This window comes from Lagopus leucura, unplaced genomic scaffold, assembly GCF_019238085.1.
Source record: "Lagopus leucura isolate 7727_CA_CO unplaced genomic scaffold, USGS_WTPT01 Super-Scaffold_100024, whole genome shotgun sequence".
Taxonomy (NCBI): domain Eukaryota; kingdom Metazoa; phylum Chordata; class Aves; order Galliformes; family Phasianidae; genus Lagopus; species Lagopus leucura.
In genome coordinates, this window is record NW_024962276.1 from 5957078 (window position 1) to 5981458 (window position 24381).

Consider the following 24381-nt stretch of genomic DNA (forward strand, 5'->3'; position numbering starts at 1 on the left):
ACCTGCACTGCCCTATGAGTACCCCCACCCACCCACCCCAACCTCACACCCAGGCACTGCACGGCACACGGGCACAGCACACGGGGAAACACGGGGAAGAATGGATTTGGGTTTGGGAAGCCGAGTTCCCGGGAGCATCACTCCATGCGGCCTCGTTACCGGGTCCCACAGCCCCAGCTCCCGTTGGCTCATCCTGGTAAAGCCCGTGGTAAAGATGTGTCCTTCCCGCGTGAAGATGGCCCGCACGGGCCTCAGCCCCTCGTGGGGAGCGAACCTCTCCTGGGGATGGGGGGCACAGAGTCAGCGTGTGGCGCAGGGATGGGGTGTGAGGGCACGGATCCATCCCTGCTGCAGCTATTGGGTTCCAATGGAGGTGGGCGCAGGAGGGTCCTGGGGGGGGCACGCGGGGTCCTGGGGGGCACAGTGGGTCACGGCGCAGCCCCATACCAGGTCCCAGAGGCCCAGCTGCCGCTCACTCATCTTGCTGAAGCCGGTGGTGAAGATCTTGCCATCGGCCATGAAGATGGCGCGGATGGGCCGGGCGCCGTCGTGCGGTTTGGTTATCTCCTGCGTTGGGCGTTAGCGGGTTAAAGGCAAACACAGAGGGATGGGGTTAGTGGGGTCGGCCGTTAGCAGGGATGGGGGGGGGAGCGAGGGGGGGAGGTGGAGATGGGGACACGCTGGGGACACTCACCGCCACCACCGTCTGCTTGCGCGGGTCGATGACGCGCACCTTCTTGTCCTTGCAGGTGGTGACCAGGAGGCTGCCGTTGCGGTTCCAGCCCACGTTGTAGATGAGGTCGGTGTGCATGTCCTCCAGAGCCAGCAGCATCTCCCCCGTGCCCACATTCCAGAGGATAACCAGGTTGTCACAGCCTGCAGGGGACACCGGGGCAGTGTCACCACACTGGTGACCACTACAGGTTCCCGATGGGGATTTGGGGTGACTGCTGTTGGTCACTGGTGGAACTTGGGGTGACGACTGTTGGTCCTCAGCGCGGATTTGGGTGACCACCTTTGGTTCCTGACGGAACTTGGGGTGATCACCATCAGTTCTTCGTGGGACTCAGAGTGGGACTACCATTGGTCCCCAATGGGGATTTGGGGTTTTACCATTGATTCCCACAGGACTTGGGGTGAGCCCCACCTGCGCTCAGCAGCACGTTGCGGGCTGTGGGGTGCCAGCAGATGATGCCCACGCGCTTGGAGTGCCCCTCCAGCGTCACCACCGGCTCCGTGATGCTGCGCACGGGGATGTAGTCTGGGATCTGCCACACCTGGGGGGGGGGGACACGGGGATAATTAACCTCAGAGCTGCTCCAATACACGTCCTGATGCTGCAGGGAGCACGTGGTGCCAGGGGGATGGAGGGGGGTAGGGGGGGCACAGCCCCATTGTGCCGCATGTGGCCCCCCCGGTGCTGAGTCGCAGGGAGGGTATATTTAGCATAAAGTGCTGCATCATGGAGCCGGCGGCCGCCGCCAGCAGCACACACGCATGGCACTGCCTCTAAAAATAGGTCAGTGACACTTTGCAGGCGGCAAAGCAACGGGAAGGGAGGGGGGGGGCCTCCATACCCCCCCCACCGCCCGCCCCTCACCATAACGGTGGTGTCCTCGGAGGCGCTGGCGATGACGTTGTCGTTGTGAGGGCACCAGTCGATGTCCAGCACGGGCGCCGTGTGCCCCGTCACCAGCGGGTGGTTCTTGTCCACACGGCCTGTCTGCAGCACGAGGGGGGGGGGAGGGATGAGCCTGGGACCCCTCCCCTGAGCCACAGCACAGATACAGCATGGAGGGAGCCATGGGGAAACTGAGGCACTGAGCCCCATGGGGATGCAGAGGGCAGCAATATGCCTGGGAATGGGTTGCTGCGTGCCCTATGGTGGTGGTGTGGGACACAAGAGGGGGCCTAGTCCTTGTGTTGGGGTGGGCAGACACACACATACACACACTCAGGGATTTGGGGCTGGAGAGAAAGTGGATGGAGGGTTCCCTATGTCACTGCAGTTGTCCCCAGGATATGTGCCAGTAACTCCCACAGGGTCCCTGAGCCCCCCACAGGTTGGGGATATGGGGGCAAAGAGATGAAGAGCCGTTATCACATCCCATGCCCAGAGCAGAGCCCCTCATCACATCCCACACCCAGTACCACCCATGGGGGACCCGTCCCTACGCCTCCACTCACCTTGGACAGGGGCAGGACCATGAAGGCCCCCCCGCCACCCGACTCCACAATGATGGCCAGGAATTTGGGGTTGACGGCGCAGAAGGAGCTGTCCCACGTCACCTTGGAGACACGGATGTCCTCATACATCTGGTCGGCCTTCACCGGCTGCCCAAAGACGTGGCGGAACTTGCTCTGACGCACCACGCGGCGGCTCATGGCTGGGGGGGCACAGGTCAGGACGTGGAGCCCCCCCAGTGGGGTGCAGGGACCTCAACACCCACAGATCTCGTGCTGCGAGGGATCCCCATCCAGGTTTGGAGGGAGTGTGGGGATGTGGCGATGGCATGGGATGGGGGCACGGGATGGAACCTGGTGTGGTCCTCGCCCCACAGAGGGAGCTGGGGCAGCTGTGGGTGTTGGGGTGGCTGCTGGGCACCAGCATCTCATGGAACAGTGCTGCCTGTCTGCTTTGTGGCGGGGATGTGGCTGTGCTGTGCACCAGGGCTGTGCCATCCCCTATAGCTGTGCCATGCCCTATGCCCGTGCCACCCCCATGGTTGTGTCATGTCCTATGTCCATGCCATCCTCATGGCTGTGCTGTGCCCTGTGGCCATCACCAGAGCTGACCCATACGTAGTGACAGCGGGAAAGCGGGGCTGCAAAAAGCTCGGGGGGGGGGGGGGGTAATAGGAGGTGCCATGCACTGGGTCACAGCTCATCCCTGTGTGTCCCCTCGTGTCCCATCCCAGAGCAGTGATCTGAGGTCTCCCACCTGGGTCACACTTCCCCAGCGCTCGGGGATTCAGAACATCAGAGCTTTGGGCAGCATGGCCACACGGCCCCATGTGCAGAGGGAGTGGAGAGGAGCCTGGAGCTCTGCACAGCACTGGGGGGGTCTAATTGGGGTTATCCAATATCCCCATCACCCCGGCCCCTGCCAGGTGTGCACTGACCCTCCTGGAGACCCCAGTGTCACTCCCAGTGCTGCAGGTCTGCAGTGCTGTGGGATGGTGACCCCACAACCCCACAGTGCCCTTTGGGGCCAGTCGGCATCACAGCCCGGTGCAGCACAGCGCGTTCCTGCAGGTTTGTGCCCCTTTGGCACTGCCCAGGAGTTGGGGGGTCCCCGAAATGGTGTCTCCACCAGGACAAGGCCCTCAGTGCTGGGGGGCTGCGTGGGGATGTCCTGCAGAACCCATCTGGCACAAGGGGAGCGCAGCTGGGAGTGCGGATGTGGACAGGGAAGGGATGAGGGGCTGCCTGGGGGGCGAGGGGCAGCTGGGGGCACAGGACATGTGAGGTGCAGCGAGGGGCAGTGCATGGGGTGCAGGTGGAGTGCAGGAGGGTGCATGGAGTGCAGGTGGGGTGCAGGTGGGGTGCAGAGGCTGCAGGACCGGTGCAAGGGGTGCAGGCAGATGGGGTCGGAGGGGCTGCAGGCAGCGTGCAGGGGGTGCAGGGGCAGCGGGCGCGGTGCAGGCAGGACAGCCCGCTCCCGGCCGTGCCATTACGTTGCCACAATTGAATCCGCAGCGGCCGCTCGGGAACGACCAGAGGTCACTTTCCATTTATAGCCATCTCCCGGCGGGGCCCGGCGGAACGAGGGGCCGGGGGCCCGGGGCTCGCCGTTCCGCTCCCACCGCCCTTCTCTTGTCCCCTCGCCCCCCGCTCCCCCCACCCCGGCCCCATCACCGACCCCGCTCCCACCTGCGCTCCGCTGCTGCCCCGCTCGGCTCCGCCCGCTCCCGCGTCCCCGGCCCCGCTCCGCCCGGCACGGCACGGCCCGGCTCGGCTCGGCTCCGCTCGGTCGGGCTGCGCGGGGCGCGCAGTGCCGCAGGGAACAGCTGAGCCCAGCCCGGAGCCGGGCCGGCACGGCCCCCCCGCTGCGGGCACCGGGAGGAGGAGGGGAGGGGGGGCCCGGCCCCGCCTGCCCTTACCGGGCCCTGCCCGGCCCCGGCCGAGCGCTGCCCGCCCCCGAACCCACCGGGATGGGGGATACGCGCTACAGGGGGCGGCGGCGGCGTAGCATCCCTATGCCCACCCCCTTCCACCCCCTTTCGCCCGCCCCCACGGGATGTTCGTTGGGATTTAGCCGGGACTGCACCGGCCCAAAGGGGATTAAAGGGATCGTAAGGCTGGGGGGGAGCCGGGGCAGGGGGTTCCTGGAAAGGCAGCAGGCGATGGCCCCTACAAGGGCACCGAGCAGAGCATTGGCTGTGCTGAGCGGGTCAGCAGGGAAAGTGACATCCACCCACCACCCATCCGGCCGGGGGCTGCGGGACAACATCGTCACAGCACCGCACAGCTCTGCCCCGCTGCACATCCCCGTAGGGGAAGGGGACCTCAGGAGCCTTTTTCCGATGGGCATGGGGGCAGCAGGGGAGGCTGGGCACCCCCAGCCCTACTGCAACACCCCCAGTGCTGGGCACACTCTGGGCACAGTCCCAGAAGGATTTTGGGGCTGGGGTCCTCCACCCTCAGTGCATCACCTGGGCCGGGGGGGGGGGGGGGAACAGCAGCCGGCCGGGTGGGGACACAGAGCCCCCCAGCCTTGAGAAGGAGGCAGCAGGCTGACATCGTCGTCAAAATAAAACTTTTATTCATTCGGTAACAAGAACATTGAATCTGCACATCAGTGCACGAGTTCACATTTAAAAACAGCGGAGCACATCGGTCATAAAGTCTCTTAGAGGAGTATGGGGGGGGAGGTGGGGGAAAGGGACGATCCCAGGCACCGAGGGACACTGGGGGGGGCACACTTGTGCTCCATCCCCAGCCACAGCTGAGCACACGGACATTGCACATCGGGGCAGGGGTGGAAAGGCACCAGCACGGGTCTTGGTGCTGTGGGAAGTGCCCAGGAGCGCAGCCCTATGCCAGTGCTGCGGCCCAATGGTGCCTCGTAGGTTCCCTTTCACCAGGAGTCACCTCCAGGATGGGGCCGAGGGGGGGGTCTGTACATGGGATGACTTTGGGAAGGATGGGACGCACGCACACACACACACACACCACAGAGTGCAACAGAACACAGTGTAAAAACCAGGTGGACGCGGGCGCCATCCGTCTGTGCAAGGCTCACACTTACAGTACGGGCAGAGGTGGGGTGGGGGGGGGCAATGGCTGAGATATTGTACAGGAGTCAATGTAAACAACTGAGCGCCCTCTGGGAGGGCTTGGTGAGACCAAAGGAACGGCTGCTTTGTACAAAATGCCCTTCAAACATCGTGTTCCTCCCAAAAGCCCACCGGCAAGGGGAGAGGTGGCAGCACAGAGACAGGGAGCGCAGCCTCAGGGGCAGCTCTGAGCCCGGTGGCTTTGGCTGAGCACCCAGCACTGTGCACCCCTTCTGCCAGCGGGTTCAGAGCCCCTCAGCGCCTTTGTAATGCTGGAAGGGAACAAGGCTGGGCTGGGGACAAGGGGACAGCACGGCTCTGCAGCACTGCTGCTCTGCAGAGAGGAGCGTTGGGAGGAAGCACGTTTCTGCTCTGCAAAAAGGACACCTCTCCTGAGACCAAACTAGGTGGAGAAAGCTGGGGAGGTGAGGGCCAAAGCTGTCCTTCACAGCTGACCCCAGGGCACATGGCCTTTCTGTGCTGCCCACATGGCTCCAAGGCCAGCTGGAGCCACTGGGAGCCACGTGGCCCCACAGCAAGCCATGGCTCGCTGCGATCCAATCCTTGGGCTGCGCTCCAAACTGTGGCCAGCACTGCTAGGGCAGCTTGCAGAGCTACAGCAGGACAGGCACGGGAACCTTGGGCTGCAGCAAGGCAGCAGGAGGAGCCCAGGAGCTGCAGGAGAGGCAAATCCTCCCACATGGTGGCACGAGCTGCCCTGCAGCTGGAGATGAGCTCAGCACAGCCTGCAGCACCGCTGCTGCTTTCCAGGCACGGCCTGGGCTGCTGCTCCTCCTGCCCTGTGCTCTCTGGGCACTGCACGTTCAGCAGCAGGAGTTGTTCTGCAGCTCCTGGCAGGGCCAGGCACCAGGCAGTGCAGAGCAGGCTGAAACTGGGAGTAACCGTGTGGGTCTGGGAGAGGCCAGGAGCTGCAGAAGAGAACACAGGGCTGGAGGAGATATTTGGCCAAAGCCACTGCGTTTGGGTGCAGAGATGCCATGGACAGCACTGAGGGTGAGGAAAGTGGTGTTGTTTTCCAGTTTACAGAATGCAGTCTTGCCCTTAAAAAAAAAAACAAAAAAAAAAAAACCACAAAATAATAACCAACATAGAAACAAACAAAAAAATCTATATAAATATCATATATACAATTTAGCAAAAAACAGAAACTTCCAGGAAAGATCCTCCCTCCAGGCTGAATACAACAGGAGTGGCAGCAGAGGACAAAGCTTTTGCATTCAGTGTGAGAACAAAATGTGTAACAACTACAGTGGCCTCTGGGATGCAGAGGGGATGTGGGGCAGCTCTGGGGTGCAGGGAGGCAGCAGAGGGCAGAGGACACGATATGGCCATGAACGTGGAAGGCCCACAGCAGAATTCAAGTAACGGGAGGGCTCATGCCCTGCTGAGGTGTTTGTTTTAGAAGAACACTCCAGGTCGTGGGCTCTCAGTTAGGGGAGGAGGTGGGGGCAGAGCTGAGGGTCCCTGAGCCCAGCCCTGTGCTCCTGTTGGGGCACACAGGCAGAACGGAGCTCTGTAAAGGACCTGCCAGCACCACCCAGCTCCAGCCTGCAGCACAAAGTGAACAAAGTGGACTTGGCACAGCCTTCACAGTTGCGTGGGCTCTCGCCCCAATGCCCAGCACCATTTTGAGGCACGGGGCTGATTCAAGTGAGGATCTAGGAGCTGGTTTCGAGCAAACCTCTGCCCCGCTGCAGTGAGCCAGCATCCGTTTCCAACAGGGAGAGGTGTTCTTTTAAAACAAACCAACAACAAAAAGAACATCTGAGGTTATCTGAGTTCATTAAAAAAACAAAACAAAACACAACCCATAAAAAACAAAAACCAACCAACAGTCCTGCAGTCAGAGTCACACACAGAAGAACCAACCCACACCTACATGCGCCAGGAACGGTAAGATGACAATATATATATATATATAAAATTAACCAATAAAGTGCATGTTCCTTATATTACACCTGCCCCTTGTGTGAGCACAGCGCTCACAATCACATGGTGTTATACAGGGGATTGGTTGTCCGCTTTCTGTCATTGCTCTTTTTGAGTCTCCTCAACGGGTGAGTTCTACCATGCTGCTGTCGGGGTGCTGCCAACACAGAGGCTCCCTCCTGGGGGGCAGTCCACGTGGGAGCGGAGCTGGGAGCCGAGCCGTGCTGGTTGGAGCCGCACTCTTTGGCGTACTGAGCCAGCGGGCGCTCCACCGGCCTGCTCTGCGCAATGCACTCGGCTGTTCTGAGCTGCTCTACAAAATGCTGAGCGGGTTGGGGATCCTGGAGGGCGGGTGAGGAGAACGGGTGGCATTTCGCACACGGGCTCTCCAAGCTCTGCTCTGACCTGGCCCCGTGAAAACCTGCACCCAGGGCCATGCAGGTGAGGAGGACGGGGCTGGCGCAGCGGGAGGCCGCCTCCCTCTCAGACAAGTCGTCCTTGGAGAGCTCCAGGCAGTCCAGTTTGGCCAAGGATGCCGAGCGCTTCATCTGGGAGGGGGTGGTGAGCCCTGCGTGCCGGATGCGTGCCTCTATTTCCTTTGCTCGCTGTTTGACCAGCCCAGGGCTGCTGCTGCGCTCCCCCACGCTGTGACTGCTGGAGCTGTGGGGCAGGCTGCAGCACAGGAAGGAGATGTCCAAAAGGTCCACGTTTGCGGCGTGCAGGCTGGTTGAGGAGCCAGCACCACCCTGGCATGGAGCCTGGCTGCTGTCCCTAAACAGGAGACTCACGGCTCCCGCAGTGCCACACAGCGTGGTCGGCTCATGGTCCGTGCTCGTGCTCTGCTCGGTGACACCTTCCAGGTGCATCACACAGGGCAACACAGAGCGGTCAGGGCTGGCTGAGGGCGTGCAGGAGGGCTGGGCAGAGGGGGAAGCAGCACCGAGGGGAAAGGACAAGGCAGTGCCTTCCTCGCTGGGGCTGAGCAGGGTGCAAGTAGCCTGCTGCTGCTGCACCAAGTGCTCTGGCAGTGGCGGGTGTACCAGAGCTCTGAGAGAGGCCGCTGCCTTCTCAGAGCACAGGGAAGGGTTCAAGTTTTCATCCAGCAGAGGGAGAGCTGCGGGCTGCTCATTGCCTGCAGCGGGGCTCTCGGCAGCCCTGACCATAGGAGTGAACTCGATGATTTCGATTCTTTTGGGAAGGAGGGAAGGCAGGGCCGGCTCCTCCGTGCCATCAAACGAGACCACCACCCTGTGCTCCTCCTGCCCTGGGCTGGGCTCTGTGGGGTGCGCAAGGAGTGTGGGCAGCTGCCTGCCTGCAGGCTGCTCTGCACCCAGTGACAGCAGCTCCTCGGAGCCCTGCACCGCACCACCCTCCGGAGCCAACTCCAGGGGCAGCTCCTCCGTCCTCCCCTGTGGCAGCAGCTCAGCAGCAGGAGAGTCGTTCCTGGAGTTCTTGCGGGTCAGCAGGACGCAGACTGGAGACACGTGCTGGTGCTCTTGCTCCTGCCTCAAGCGCTCCTCAAACTCCAACGTGGCTCTGCGGACGGAGCCGGGGCACCACTTGGGCTCAGGGAGGACGCTGAGCTGCTCACCCTCCTCCAGCTCTGATTTACAGGAGGAGAGCTGCAGTGAGGGAGCAGTTTCTTGCTTAGCTTGCAGAGGGTCTTTCTCCTTTTCCTGGTGTCCTTCGCTCTGATCCACCCTTTCCAATGCCCAAATCGCCTCCACAGGCAGGTCGTGCACAGTGTTCCTCTTTGGTGTCAGGGTGAGGTTGGCTGAGCCCTCCTTCTGCTGAGCAGGCCCCGCTCCCTGCTTGATGGACTCGATCTCTGTGATGATTTCCTTCACTGAAATGGCATTTTCTGAGTGGGACCGTGTGAGATGGCCGGTGCCAGGCAGCTCAGGGACCTCCTGCAAAGCAGAAACAGGAATTACAAACAGCACACAGCAGCAGCTTAATGGCAATGAGGGGGCACTCCTCCAAAGGAGCAGAAAGCATGCGTGCTGATGTGCAGGGATGGACTGCAAGCACAGAACGATCACTAGCATAGAAGCGATCTCTGGGCCTGCACTCTACATATTCCAGGCTGGATTTCCACTCAGACTGAGATTTAAGAACTGTTATTTCCTATTTGCCACGAGTTCTGAGGGAAAAATAGTTAAGCAAAAACCCCAAGTTTTGAACTAAAAATGTTCAAAGAGAGACTGTTCAGGTAGGGGAGTGAACAGAAAGGGCAGCACGAAGAAGGGCTGCGTGCCGAACCATCCTGGTTTCTTGGAGCAGAACGGGCAGCAATGCTCCCCCCAGCAGCACAGAAACTCTTCCTGCCAAATTGCTGGAGAGAGTCGGCCTCTTTTATTTGGATGAGCCTTAGTGCCTCACATGGAGATGGAAACGATTCAAGCAATGCAGGCTGGAATTTAAATAAGAGAGGCTCCTAAAAAAATGATGGCCCTGGACATCATCAAACCCTGTGAGACCGCTGCAGGGTAGGAAGCAACAGTAGGAGAAAGGTGCCTAAATTCAGAGGTTACTGAGTTCTGCTCCAGGAGAGGTCAGCCACGATGTACCCGAGACCATCCCCCTGGGCCTGGCCAGGCTCATTCTCTTTTTCAATCAGCAGAAGCTCTACATCTGCCTCAATTTACTGTCTCAGTGCTGGTGTTTTCCAAGCAGGGAGTAGTGCCAGCTCTGTCCCGTTATTCGGTGCATTCCTCGAGGCAGACAAATTACCCGTGCAGGTTCAGGATGCTGGCTGGCCTCAGCTGCCCTAATGGCTCACATCCCACCTATCTGCTCTCCCTGATGTGAAACTCAAAAATAAGTTTCACATGAGAACAACAGAGCAGGTCAGGTCAAGGTTGACTCAGCCCTGCACTGCCAGTAAACAGGTGTTTGAGCAAAGAGCACAGAAAGTAGCAAGCTTCTAAAGGCACAGAGAAGGACAAGCATCTAGCAATCTCTCCCCTAAAGGCTGGAACTGGCAAGACCCCTGTCCACAGCAACCCCACAGCAAGCAGCTACCCACAGGCAGGTTGGAACAGCAGTTCCTAAAGCCCCCAGCAAGTCATTTTAACCTTTTGTTGCTCTTCATCTGTGGAAGAGTCATCTGATGCCTGAGGGGAGTTCCCAGAGCTGTTCCTTTGGGCGTCTGCACCCACGTCTGCAGCAGGCAGCACCTCCAGCACAGGCAGCCTGGCCGCCCCATTCCTCCCAGCACCTTGCTCCTCCGGCCTGGAGTGGGAGCAGCTGCGTGACCTGCTCTCCTGAGAGAGCTCCACAAATTTCTCCAAAGCACTGAAGAAGTCAATCCTGTCTGCACTGAGGTCTGCCCCTTCAGGCTGGGCGTTCTGCTGAGGGCTCGGCGCGTTTTGGTTTGGGGACTGGAAAGAGTCTTTTAAGCACAAAGTGAATTCCTCCATGGGAACCAAGTGCACGTTCATATCAGGCTTAAGGGCATCTTTTTCCAGATCGTCTACAGTCAAATCAGGAAATTCTGTTATTTCCAAGGGGTGCTGGAGTTGCATTAAGGCCTCAGAAGCATGGCAGTTATCGGGGGGGACAGAATCCACGCAGCACCCTGCCGTGCAGCCATTGATGTTGTTCAGGTTCAGCTTGTCCTCCACCTGCTCCACATGGAAATCTCTACACATGAACTCCAGGTGAATCCTCCTCTCTTTCACACAGCTCTCCTCAATCACATTTGCATCCTCTGCGAGCTGCTCCCGGTCCAGCTCAGCAGGGTAGATGGGAGACATGGGCTGCTGGTTGTCATTGCTCTTGGCCTCAGAGATCTGGTCGGCAGAGGTAGTGATCTCCTTCTTGTTCAGTTCCAGCCCTGATTTGCAGATGGGCTCATGGTGGTCAGAGAGGTCGCTGTCAGAGTGTGAACGCCACAGCTTGTTGTGCCGCTGCTTGCTGTGGGGAGGAAGAGCAGAGGAAACACTGAGTGGAGCTTTCACATACCAGAGCCACCTCACTGTAAGAGGATGCAGCCTACACGAAAAACTGCAAATACTGGAGACAGTGAGCACAGCTGCAGCTTAACCTCAGTGTTTCAGGGTCAAACCTGCTGGAAGAGTTGTCCCAATAACAAGCTGCTTTTCATTAACTACATCCCACTGCAGTCTCCCACTCTACACACACACACACACACTCCCCAGTGGTATTTTATCAGTCTACTCATCAAATACAAAATTTGATTGGCTATAGACTGGTTATTCCTCAGCCAGAGGGTGTCTTCCCACGTGCCTGCAGGTGGGAAGGGACCAGAAGGGACAGGGTCCACAATCCTGAATGGTGGACAAGGAATGAAGACTCATTTCCCTCATGGCTTCCTCTGAGCAACTTCAGTGGTCAGTACTGGGGCTCTGGTAACCAGAAGTGTGCTGGTACATGTATGAGCGTGATGGGAAAACACAGAAGACATTCTCTGCAGCCAGCAATTAGCCCCAGGCACCACCTGCCTTCCCACAGGAAGGAAGGTCAGGAGTTCTGCAGCTCTTGGAAAGCCCCTTTAGAAAGGTCCAAGCATTGCACCACCATAACTTCCACCTGCCAAAAAACCAGCCTGTGTTCTGGGCTTACAAAGAGCCAAGGAGGCAACCTGTCACAACCAAACCACATCAAAACCTGGCCAGGGCTCTGCTGAGTGACCGTGGCCACAGGGCTGTGCTTCCACCACTTGCCCCTAGGAGGAGAGCACATACCACAGAAAGGCCCTGGAATCCACAGGAGACACAGCCAAACCTCTCCAGTCCCCTGCCAGCGTGAGCATCGCTCCCAGACACGTCCGCTGGTTGCAGTTAAGTTAATTAACAGCCGCTACTGAACTAATTAGAACGCAGCAATTTTAGTTGTGGGTGCCTGACAGCTAAGGAAAATAATCCATCATGGATTTAGCTTCTTAACCCCATCTCAGTGACAGCCTTCATGCGTGGCACGGGCCACAACAGGGTGCTCCTAGAGGAAGGTCAGGACGAGATGGCACCAGGCACTGCCACGGGGTGCAGCTCCATCCCTGGGGGTCCTGGAGCACAGCTGGGTGCCAGCAATAGATCTGGGCCTGTCTGCAAGGGATGCCAAGGATTGCCCATGTCTCTGCTTGCATACCCTGCGGAGCAGATGCTGACGTTTTCTGAACCTCAGCGGTGCTCACTGCCTCTCCTCACATCCAGCAGAGCCCAGCTGGTGGCTGTGTCTCATGGCCATGCTGCAGCCTCCTCCAGGCTCCTGGGAAGACCATTGCTGCTGGCTCACAAGTTGCACGAGGTGATGCCAAATGGTGTTTTGCTGCAACTTATCCATAACTAATAAAAGAAACGGGGTTTTAGCTCAGCCTCTCTGCTGCTCACACCACAGGGAGGGGACAGCTTAACTAATCCCAGGAAGTACGACAGCTCCAAAGCAAAACACGCCTGCTGTTGTGACTAAAAGCAGGCAGGGGGTTTTCATTTTACAGCTGGAAAACACGTCCCAGTTGCTATAGGCTCAACACAAAACCGTAACTAGATAGTGCGAGCACATGGCTGCCCTCACAGACCTTCCCTCTGAAATCCGAGCAGTCACATGAGCATGAATCTGTTGGGGGTTTTTTCGTTGTTGTTTTTGTTTTTTACCTGGCCTGGAATACCACAGCAATAAACAAGGCAGCTGGAAGCCAGAGGGGAATGCTAAATAATGGAGAAGGGGAGAAAAAGCAGCTTAGAGATGAGAAAAGAAGCACATAAAGAAGGCTCATTCCAGCAGCACAGAGAGGCTGTTCCTTGCTTCAGTGAAGCTTCACTTACTGCAGGCTTTTTAGTCCTACGTGCACAGATGTAATGCACTGCTCTTGCATTTTTTAAAGCCTCACGAGTAATCCTGTTTGTGCCATTGTACAGGGACTTGCAGAGTAGGTCAGGAGCTGTGGTGTGCTCAAGTGGGGGGGCAGCTGCACCACGTGTTGGCAGCAAGAAAGACTTCCCTCTTGAGAAAATACTGAAACAGCCAGGAAAGAAAACCAAACACTCTTAACCAAATCATTTGTACAGGGTGGCTTCGTAGGTGTGCCACCAACTACCAGCCAAAGCAGGGCTGAGGGCTTGAAGATGTGATGCAGCAGCTGCTAGCAAACCTGGGCTCTTCTCAGGTGTTTACAAACCTGTGAAGGCTGTACAGGATGTTGGTGCTTTTCTCATCTTGAAAGTTTTTTTTTTTCTTCTACCCAAAAAGACTGAATTTTGCAGCCTGGCCATGCTATGTGGTCAGGTCACCTCTAGATTAGAGTTTGAGGTTTGGTGTAAAAAATCAGGAACCCAGACTTGGCCCAAAAGAGACACCAGAGTGCTGGAAGCAAGTGGAGAGGGAAATCGTGAGCACAGAGAGGGAGGGGAGATCTCTGCAAGTGAGTGGGAAAGGCCAAAGGACAAAAACAAGACGGGAAGAAAGTGAAAGGCAGAGCCCTGGGTGCCTTGGAGAGAGCACAGGAGTACCCAAGCTGCTGTGAAGAACAGCACAGGACAGGTGCCTTTCAACTGCAATAAGCAGCCATGAAATTGCTACTTTGGCCAAAAGATGTTAAGAGCCACCTCCTGCAGCAGGAGAGTCAGCTTGGGCAGCTCTGCTGAAATTTGCTGCCCTGCAAGGCACACCAGGGTCCTACGTAAATCACCTGGCAAAACACAGAACTATCACTACCTCCTTCCAGCTGATCACGTGGAGACATTGCTTAACACGGCTTACAGGCAGATTTCTTGCAATATTTATGTCTTTTTGCTAATAGCTGATAGGTTTGGGATTACAAGACACTTGCCCATACCCCATCCCAGCCCTAGGACTCCACACAGGAACAAACAAACACCACTGTTGCAATGCACAGAACATCCTGTCTCCTCCCTTAACAGCAACACCTACCAAAGCGATCTAAATAAAACCACACCAGCTGCTGAGGAGGGGCACGTTCAACAGGGAGCTGGAAGGGGATGGAGACAAAGCCAGCTCCCTGCCAAGAAAGAGGGACATCATTTATCTCTGCTGGACCCTGCACAGCTCTGAATGCTGCGTTCCGATTGTAGCAGGAATCCCCTAAAGAAAACCACAGCCAACTTAGAAGCTGAACAGGCTCCTAAAAGCTCTTTGTTACACCCATTTTCATAGAATCACAGAAAGGCCTGGGTAGAAAAGGACCATGCTGATCATCTGGTTCCAACCCCCTGCTATGTGCAGGGCCACCAACCAGCAGCCCAGGCTGCCCAGAGCCACATCCAGCCTGGCCTTGAATGCCTGCAGGGATGGTGCATCCACAGCCTCCTTGGGCAACCTGTTCCAATGCACCCCTGAAGCCATGAAAACAAAGCACTACCTTTCTCCAGATAACCATAACGCAGGGATGGAAGCTCTACCCTGAAGATTCCCAGTCATTCCTCCCACTCACCTTGCCAGCAGGATCCCCTGGTATTCCTCCAGCTGCCTCATAAAGCTGGGGTTGGGCTTGGTGACCGTGCGCCGCTCCTTCACGTAGTCGTAGGCCCTGTCCAGGTTCCAGCCGTACTCCTTCATGGCGTAGGCGATGACTGTGGAGGCTGAGCGGCTCACCCCCATCTTGCAGTGCACCAGGCACTTGGAGCCATTTTTCCTGATGTGAAACACAAAGAGAATCACTACACAGAAACACGGCCTCTGAGAAGCTTAAGAAAACAGCAAATTCTCTACCAGGGCATTATCAAATAGTTTCAGTGCCACGGACTCATTTGGAGTTTCTTGGTTGTCATCTGGAAATCCTATTTACAAATTGGAGCAAGGGACAAAGAAAGAAGAACGTAAAGAACGAGATCTTAATATCCTTAAGAGATTTAGTTACAAGGGCTCTTCCAAAGTGGACAAACATCATTTATTTGTGCAGATTTAGGAAGACTGCTGAGGACTGATATGGCATCCTCCAGCCTTGACAGAACACTGGAGACAAGCAGTTCTCCAAATAAAAAGGGCCTCTGTCACACAAACATGCTATCACTGTCCACAAACATAATCTTGGAGGATTCCAAGCAGTTCAGGAGAGCTGCTAGCACAAAGATCCTTTTCCACCACAAACTACTGACAACATATTTGTTGGGTTTGGTGACTGGACAAAATCAGCTCTGCTGATTCTGGTGTTCTCCTGGTGTTGGAAACCCTTCCTAGCTCCCACCCAGATTGAGAGATTTTTCTTACTGAAGGGGAAGCAGTGTCTGTGAGCTGAAGGAGCACCCGCTGTGCCTGGGGGAGGCTGGTACAGGCAGCACATGTGGGCAGCCAGCACTGCTCCCAGGAATTCAGAGGTGTTTGCCTGCCATGAAATGGAGGAGGAAGGCTAGCTGGCCCTTATCTCTGACCTCTGCACACCGGTACAGTGAAGGCTGAGAAAATTTCACTTTGGCTCCTGGGGTTTTCTCCTTCATGTGCCAGGTTTCTGTACTGCCAGCCACATGAAGCTCCCACAGAACAAACTGGGAGGCGATGGAGCACAAACAGCCACGAGCCTCAGCAAGCCATCACAGCTGCCTGAGCCCACACCTGCAGCCACACTGCTCAGAGATGTCTGCACTGTCAGGGGGTTCTATGCTACAGCAGTCTTTGCACATCACTGTTCTCCTTAAGTACTGCTTTTGAAGTGCTGTCATCCCCAGGAACTGCCGTCCTCATGCATTTACAAAGCTGAGAAACCCTTACAGCAGTCTTCAGACCACTGGCCAGCACAACCCCTGGCCAGCAGGCAGACAGGACAAAGGAAGGGGTATGGTAACAGCTCCAGCCTAAAAGACTCCTCACTTCCATCACATTGCATGTAGAACTGAGGCCCAGCAATTCAAGCCAAGTGGAAATTATTCTGGGCAGAAAAATACTTGAGCATGACAACACTTCAAAGCCAGAACTCAAGGGAAAACAGTGATGTCTTATAAAGAAACAGCCTTCAATAAAATACGTATCTACAACTTGCTCAGGAGAGCCACACTCAAACAAGTCAGCTTTTCAAGGCTATGAGAAATCACAAGCACCAGCTGCAGTTAAGAGAAGACAGACTGCTGTAATGGAAACAATACTGTAAAGGCAACATATGCCCCTCTGCTTTCTGACCAGTTTTCCCATAAAAAGGCAGCTGAATTAACTGGAGACAGCTCGTATAACTGGGATACAGATCTTAGCAGTAAAAAGTGACAACTTTCAACATCCACTATCAGATTACTCGGTGTAACTGACAGCTCAGAGACTTATGCAGGCATTTCTCTTGTTAAAAGGGAAGAGTTTGCTCTATATAACACTACGTGAACTTGTTTCCAGACTGTAGGCTTCACAGTACAGCCTAGCAAAGCAGGGAACAGCTTATGCTTGTGCTCATATATCACAATTTTCCTTCTTACTTTTGACAAACCCTGCTCCATTTGTTACTGCCTTTTCCTCCCACCAGCACTCCAGAGACCCGCTGTGTCTCTTCAGCAGCAGGTAAACTGTTAGCTCCCTGATACAGGAGAGATCACCTCCTGTCAGTCCTACCTGCTCCTTTTACAAGCAGATGCAAGAATGACAGCTCATGGAGACCACAAAATGAATGTCTAGGCAGGCAAGTAAGAAAACTAGTTGACAAAATCACTGGGAAAGTAATAAGTGCTTCGTATATATCTTCTAAATGCACTTGGTCTGATTTGAAAAGACTTACTTCGCCTTGGAGATGAATTTGTAGGTATCATTCCAGTAAGCCAGAAGATCTGTTGCTTCTTCATCATACACCCGAATATTATGGTACTCAAAAAGGCCAGGGAAGAAGTTATCTATTTCTCGAGTCACATTCAAGATATAGCGCACCCTGCATGGAAACACACAGCAGGTAAAACTGCAGACTGTGCAGAACGCAGTGGGTTCAGAGACACATCACAGCTTCTAGGTAACAACTCTGCCTCCCTTTGTGATTGGAAAATGCACAGCATTCAGAGCTGCAGTCCTGAATGCACCTCCCTGGAAATTAGGGCTGAGAGCAAGGAAATGCTGCCTAACAGACAAAAGAGCTCTCTGAATAACTCAGAGCTCTTCCTCACATCTGTCAGGTGGCTCTGCTTGCCCATCACCTCTCTGCTCTGAGTGTTGCTAACGTTCCTGCACAGCCCATTCTGCCTGTGCTTGGATGCTTTCTCAAAGCTCCTTCATGAGTCTTTCCTTCTGCTGGAGCAGTAACACAAGAAGATTGAAGGCACAAGCTCAGGAGCACTACTATAGTTCAACTAACGTATAAAATAAACACAGAGAGAGTTAACAGACAATGAGCCACTGGGAAGATTTATTTCTTCTCCCTAAGTTTTCCGGGATTAAAGAGAGAGAAAGCATATGGCTTTTACCACTCCACCCAGGTCCCTTAGCCCTGAGGGTCACTTGTAAGGAGTTTATGAGCTGCACTCATGCTGGGTTGCCAGACTTAGAAGAGCACTGTGAGGGATGTCCCATCTCTCTAGCTGGTATGAGATCATTAGCAGTCAAGTGGGACCTGCCTGACCATGGAAACTGCAGCAGACCCTTGGCTTAATGAGTCAACTTTGCTACACTGGTTCTCCATGGAGCAGAAGCTTGCTATCAAACTCAGCTCAGCAATGATTATTTTTTTCCACTGGATTGGCATAAATCAGCCAAACCTGTAAGTAATGGTTTAATTACAGAATCTTGGTGCTCAGATCCACCCAACCTAGGGAGAGGACACTCTAACCTTATGTCTGAAGGAGAGGAAAGGCAGAAAGCAGAGCAGCCCCCATTGTTAAGCCCTAGAGCAACAGCACGGTACTTCCTACTGGGCCCCACTCAAAGGAACAAATGCTCCTTCACACGTTTTCCTTCCTGCTGCAGTCTGGAGCTCCAGGCTCCAGTAATGGTGAAGGCTTAAGAGAGAGGCACAGAGCCAGCAACACAGCATCCACTTAACTGAAGCTTTCTACTGCTTGTAGCTATGAGGTTGCTGGCTTCCTTTGTTCACCAAGGGGATGTCAGTCAAGGTCAGGGAATGAGATTCTTTTACTTTAGGGTGCCTGTCTGTGGGACATAGACTTTGGAGGAAGCAAGAGCTTGTTCAGATCTGCAAACCCTTTAACAAGTCTCAGGTTACTCAGCAGGTAAGGTTTAGTGCATAGACAAGTGTTGAGGGCAAGCTCCTGCTTTTAAGCTGATGGCCTGAAGCTACTTACCCTCTGTTCTGCAAATCTTCCAGATTGGAGGCGTTCCATTCAGAGCCCTGCAGGGAAAACATGCAATAGGACACATCAGCCAGATGAAGGACAACTGATGGATCCAGGGACCACAAGTCCAGCAAATCCATCATCCAGATCCCTTCTGAAGCAACTAACAGCTCTGCAAAGCAGGAACCCAGCACTGTATACTTCCTGCAAACCACTGAGAACCCCCAGCACAGTTGAGCCCTCTCCACCCTTTCCCTGGAGGCTGCTGACAGCTCTGCCCCACAGAGCAGAGCCTGCTTGTGTTTAAAACCACCCAGGTGCTCTTTATACATGAAACACCCATCTCATACATTAAAGGCAGCAACCCCATAAGCTCACCTGATATACACATCTCCCCATACTCAAAGCCCGTGTGAGCAAAGACACAAACAGGCTTTACCCTCATCTCTGCAGCATGCTCAGGGCCTGCACACTGCTTGCTTCCTGCCCAAACACAAACACCTCAGCTGAGATCAAGGCCGCTCACACAACAGCTTCCTTCACAAATGATGGCTTGTGAGCTCTTTGCTCCCCTGCCCTAAACAGAAACAGCTCCTAACAAAAGGACAGCTCAGATGCAAGAAGGACCCAGGCAGCACTGACACCACAACAGCCCTGCTCATGGTTACTATTCAGCATCTGCCAACAAGTTTATTGCTATACTGCCTTAGTCAGCTTTACATTGTCACTTCCTGGCCAAGGAAGGGCCAGGACTCCAGCCTGAGAACCACAGGTTCCACATTTCCACAGGCACAGAGTACAGCGCTGCAAGCCTTTTCTCCCGTCCCTTGCTCCACAATCAGTGACACCATCAGGTCTCTTACTTCCTACTTAGTTATTGTTAGCACTCCCTAAGCAGGATCCCACAGGGCTCTTACCTTCATTCAACAGAAACCATCCCTGTGCCTCTCAGAACCCCCTGCTTTGCAGATACATGCTCCTGCATGAAGAAGCTGCTGCCCGGCCCAGCAGCACTGCTCCTCACCACAGAGCCTGCTTTGCAAACACTTCTGTTCCAGACATCAGACACAGCCCTCCTCCTTGGTGCTGCCTGCAAGCCTCTTTATTACGGTCTTGTTCCCATTAAATGTACTCAGAGCCAAGGTTCCAAGCTCTGCTTTGGACTGAACTGCCTGCATTGCCTTTGACCAGCACTGCAATCCTCTAACAAGTCTCTCTTGGGGACACCCAGTCCACACAAACACATTACATCGTAGGTACTTTAAGTTTCCTGGCTCTGCCCCACCGCAGTTCCTCATGAGCGCTCACATACACCATCCCTTCTGAGCCACAGCCCAGGTCTAAGCTTCAGCAGACTGGGAGAGGCTGACTCTGCTTGGACAGACCAGCTGCTCCAAAGGGATTCAGCTTTGTTTCAAGTCGAGCCAACCTCATAGGCTCAGACAGCCCAACCAAACCTGTGTCCGTTCCTTCAGGGCTGGGAAATCCAGAGAGCTGACTCATCAGAAGGAGGTGCAGTAATTAGACAGGCCCCAGCAGCAATGAAAGGCAGCTAAGCAAGCAAAACATTAACAGGCGAAACGTTTGTGTTTCCTTAAGTGACTGATCTCCAGAATCCTTGGTTAAACCCCTTTGTTCCTGCTGGATCACATGAACTCAGAGCTTGCCTTGTTACCAAAGTGTAATTTCACCTGAATCTCACACAAACTCATACCAGCAGCTCCCCTCCCCTCCCTCTTTGCTGTAGTTATGCTCTTTCCAAACACAATTTAACACGTGGGTACCCTAACCAGTTAAAGCCATAAAACTACACCAGGGGAAACAGCCCCAAAAAGAAAGACTAAAAGCTTTTTCCCTTCCACCATCTAGTGACAGAGACTACAGCTTGGCAAAAGGTAGCATAGCCAATAAGTGTTCAACAGCACTGCTGTCTTGTCTTGCTTCAGTGTATACTGACCTCAGGATTAGCCAAACCCTCTTTTAAAGGCCCCTGAAGCTCCTCTCTATCCCTTGCTTCAACCAAGGCAGCGTGAGAAGGGTTAGGTGTGTTTACAGCTGTAACTCTTTGGATCCCCCTCTCACACTCACCAAAAAGACATGATCAAATATCTGAGTGGGGCTGTCCATCTGCCCCAGGATCACTATCATTTCATTGTCAATGAACTCTTTGAACTCCCGCAGGTTGCACACCATCTGCATCTCCAGCTCCGTGCGTATCTGGGTGGGGTGGAGGAACACAAAGACACCACATGAGTTGTTTTTTTCTTTTGGCCTTTCTCCATGGCACAGAGAACTCTCTCAATTTGCACTGCTGCTCCCTCACCGCTCACCTCTTTTGATGTGATGTTCTCCAGATCTTTCTGCATCATGATCTCTCTCAGCTTGGTCTTAATGAGTCGTTCCGTGCGCTCCCGCTCCGTTGGGCTATCAGAAGAGAGCAACACAGTCACTGGGTGGGAAAGGAACTGGATTGGCGGTGATTTTAGAGCTGGTTTTGTTCAGCCTCGCTACTTTGTCTAAACACATCTTCAGCTGAAGGGAATTCAAGTGACTGTAAAGCCCAGTTTATGTTCCCAGTTGTACAAGAGGGACCAACTGAACGCTCCTAATCCATTGCAGTCATCCACAGAACCTCTGGTATTTGGTAAAATTTAAATTGGGAAGGCTGCATTATACTCTCTGGAGCAATATCTCAGCCTCTCCCTACCTTTCTTGGAAAGGTAACAGCTCCAAAGCTCCTTACATGGAGAGGAGAGTGCAGCTAAGCCTCTGTGCATTCCTCCAGCCTCTGCTGCCAGGGGCCTTATCACCAGCTGCAAAAATAGCCTGGCTAACACCAGGGGAAGTTGCAACAGAGCAGCAGTACAGAGCTGTCTCAGCCATCACCATCTCAGAAGGGGCCCAGCAGTCACATCTCCCACCACCTTTCTGTTCCTCTGCAAAGCTGCCAGGATGGCAACCGCAGACACTTTGCTTTACAAGTGGCCAACCAGTGGTTTGTGAATAGAAACCAGACAAGCTGCCAGTTTCCTCAACCTCAAGCATTATTCCAGGACTCAGATAAGAGAATGCTGTCCAGGTGTCGCCAGGAGATGATTCAATCGCTGCCAATGGGGAAAGAAGGGGCTACCCAAAGTTTACAGAGGAAAAGCTGCAAGACAGTATGAATCTGAAAGCCTGCCAGAACTTTTCAGGCGTTTTCCTTGTATATTAAAAAACAATCAAGTGTGAAGACCTATTCACAGCTGAATAACTGCCTCAGCATTATTATTCACTCACTGAACTCCAACAAAATGAGGTCTCTGTGAGCACAAATCAACCTACAGCACTATTACAGTGGGAAAGCAGCTGGAGTTCATGAAATTATTTCTTCTACAAAGCAGGCAATGAAGCCCTCAAGCTTGGCATCACATCTGGTCACAGAGTACTTTAAAGTTATATGCTATCAGTATCATCAGCAATTACTTATTACAGGGGTTGTAACCCTTTGTGTATTGACACAGGCTGCAAATTTTGCCTTTCCAAACTGACTGCACGTCTACTTTAGCTGCTGTTTTGGACATCAGCAGATACCCAAGCATTTAGCTGGAGGCAGACTGGGTCCTGTTCCACACTTACAGAGCTCTCCAGAGACTGGTACTGTTGTTTGTACCCATTCTCTAGAGCTTCAGCCTCACAGGTCCATACCTCAATACTTCACAGCTGAAAGAACTGAGTAAGGAAAAAGGACCACGTTGTTCCATGTGCTTAGACACACTGTGGCGTAAGAACAAAGTCCAGAGAAACCTGTTGGCTCTGGAAGGCACCAGGCCTGGAAACCAGAGTACAAACTAGCAAACAGGAAGGCCCGGGTACCAGATTACACCACACCTTCTCTTACTGCAGTAATACAAGACTTACCACGCAAAGATCTGAGAGCCTAAAGCCAAAGGTAAACAAACAGAATGGAAACAGAGGCTGGAGGAGATGTAAGGCAGTCCAAGGAGGGCAAAACTTCCAGCACTGGTGTTTACCTAACCAGGGTTGCATTTATTACCCCCAGCAGGAAATCTCTCCTCATTAGGATCTAGTTAAGAGTAAACTCTGTGGAAATAGGGCTCCTCCTTGACAGCAAAACAGCTCAGCTGAGCCAAACCAACTCACACGTCTGTGAAGAGGGCAGGCGAGTCGGGCCGGTGGGACTGCACATCTTGCATAGCATTCCACTCATTGACCGAGGACTGGTCAGAGTTGATGTGGCTCTCATAGTAACTGACCCACGTGAGGAAGAGGCTCCCTGGGTAGTAATTGTTGCTTCGTGCCACCTCACACGCCTTATGTAAACTCTGCAGAGCAGACCTAGAAAGGGAAAAATACTTGCAGGATTACCAGGATGGCACTGAGCACAAAGCAGCTGCCAAACCCAGGATGCTGCTCGTGTCCCATCAGTTGGTACAGAGCCCAGTGCTGTGTGCAGCAGCCTATGATGCTGTCTAGACAGGGCGTGGATTATTGCACACTTTACTGAAGCATACCAAGACATATTCCTCTTGTCCAGGTAGCAGCAAAGGTGGCCACAATTCAGAGGGCAGAGGCCCCAAAACATGGTGCAACTGCCTGCAGCAGAGTACAGTGCACACAAGTGTCCCTGATACAGGGTGCTCTGACAGATCCTCCTGTGCAGGGTCAGGGCAGATGGGAACTGCACGCAGAAAGCTGCACAGCCAAGGGTTTAGGGCTTGACTTCACAGAGGTGTTTAAGGGCCTGCCTGCCCTCCCTCCTCTCTGCACGAGGGATGTTACAAGTTTCTTCAGCTGCTGCTGGGAAACAAATCCCCCTCTCCTATTTTTAGCTCGTTTTAAATCTTTGACTGTGATCAGAAGGATCCAGGTCAAAACCACTGGGGTGACACAGTCGCTTGACACTCTGGCAGGGGATGTATTTCTGCAATGCAAAGCAGCTTGAGCCAGAAATACTTTAATGGCCACTACATTCTTACATGAACCACCCTAAAAGGAAAGAAAAATGCAGGCGGCTTCTCTTTCCTTCTCACCATCACAGTGATTATGTCTCACTGAAGAGGGAAACTTCCAAAATACGTACAGAGTGTGTTTCTTGGTTTATGACAGATAAAATACTTCAAATGTGTGCTCCCATCAGTAACAAACTCCGATTTGGAGGGATCCAAAGCAGCAATGCTTTGCAAAGAAAACGACCCTATTCCTCCTGCCCCCAGCTCAGACCAAGGCGCAGCTCCAGCACTGTTAGCAGCTCACTGCTGTGCCCTGGTGTGAGCAGCTTTTGTCCTTTGGCATCAGCCCTCCTTCCCCATCTCTGAAGGGGAGTGCTGGCTGTTGAATAGGGCTCAGGGTACCACTAATGCAAAGCAGCACCTGCTGCTTAAAAGTCCAAGAAGCCAAAACACCCTGGAAAAAGGATGGCTGGGACTGATTACAGTGAGTGCTTACCACATCGCTTGCACGGACACCGGCTTGAATATGTGCACCCTGTTATCCGTGGATACACTGAACCCGCTGTGGAGAAAAGAAGCACAGTAAAAACGTGTCCCAAAAGCAGCTTTCCAGTTACAGCACAGAGTTTGCAGCAGGCTAGAGCTGTGAAGGACTGGTCCTATGCAGACTGCTGAGCTCAGCTAGAAAACAGATCAAAATAGCAAACTAAAAGCACTAGGGTGACTTTTTTTTTTTTTTTTAAGCAGTTGCTCTTCAGGAACAAAGCTAAGGCAGTGGGACAGTGCTGTGCTGTTTACCTTGGCAACTCAAATTCAGTGCCACAGCTGGGAACAACAGAGCGCAGCTAAAGTGATCCTGGGGCAGCTACCAAGGAAAGAAAAGTCATTCCAAGTGCTATACTGGACAGCTTTTGTAACTGGCACAAACAGGAGCCTGCCAGTCAGGCGTCTACTTGGCAGAGACACATCATTCTTACTTCATGTTCAGCAGAACGCTGCCTGCTGCAAGCGTGGTGGAGGAACACATAA

At 54.0% G+C, this 24381-nt stretch overlaps 2 protein-coding genes across 2 annotated transcripts in view; both read right to left on the reverse strand.

Moving 5' to 3' along the window:
• LOC122184759 (ARF GTPase-activating protein GIT1-like) overlaps nt 1-3919 on the reverse strand; it is a 22337-nt gene extending 18418 nt beyond the window's left edge. Inside the window, exons 1-7 of the mRNA XM_042879954.1 lie at nt 3874-3919; nt 2188-2387; nt 1601-1723; nt 1148-1277; nt 695-876; nt 448-567; nt 37-279 (exon numbers count right to left, since the gene is read on the reverse strand). Coding sequence (XP_042735888.1) covers nt 37-279; nt 448-567; nt 695-876; nt 1148-1277; nt 1601-1723; nt 2188-2385 — 996 coding nt within the window. The 5' untranslated portion in view covers nt 2386-2387; nt 3874-3919. The remainder of the gene's footprint in view (nt 1-36; nt 280-447; nt 568-694; nt 877-1147; nt 1278-1600; nt 1724-2187; nt 2388-3873) is intronic.
• Nucleotides 3920-4742: 823 nt separating this feature from the next.
• The window catches only part of SSH2 (slingshot protein phosphatase 2), a 72140-nt gene continuing 52501 nt past the window's right edge, over nt 4743-24381 (reverse strand). The window contains 9 exon segments of the mRNA XM_042879429.1: nt 4743-9139; nt 10307-11147; nt 14644-14844; nt 16903-17049; nt 18410-18456; nt 20489-20617; nt 20731-20824; nt 22544-22738; nt 23849-23914. Of these exon segments, the coding sequence (XP_042735363.1) occupies nt 7289-9139; nt 10307-11147; nt 14644-14844; nt 16903-17049; nt 18410-18456; nt 20489-20617; nt 20731-20824; nt 22544-22738; nt 23849-23914 (3571 nt within the window). The 3' untranslated portion in view covers nt 4743-7288.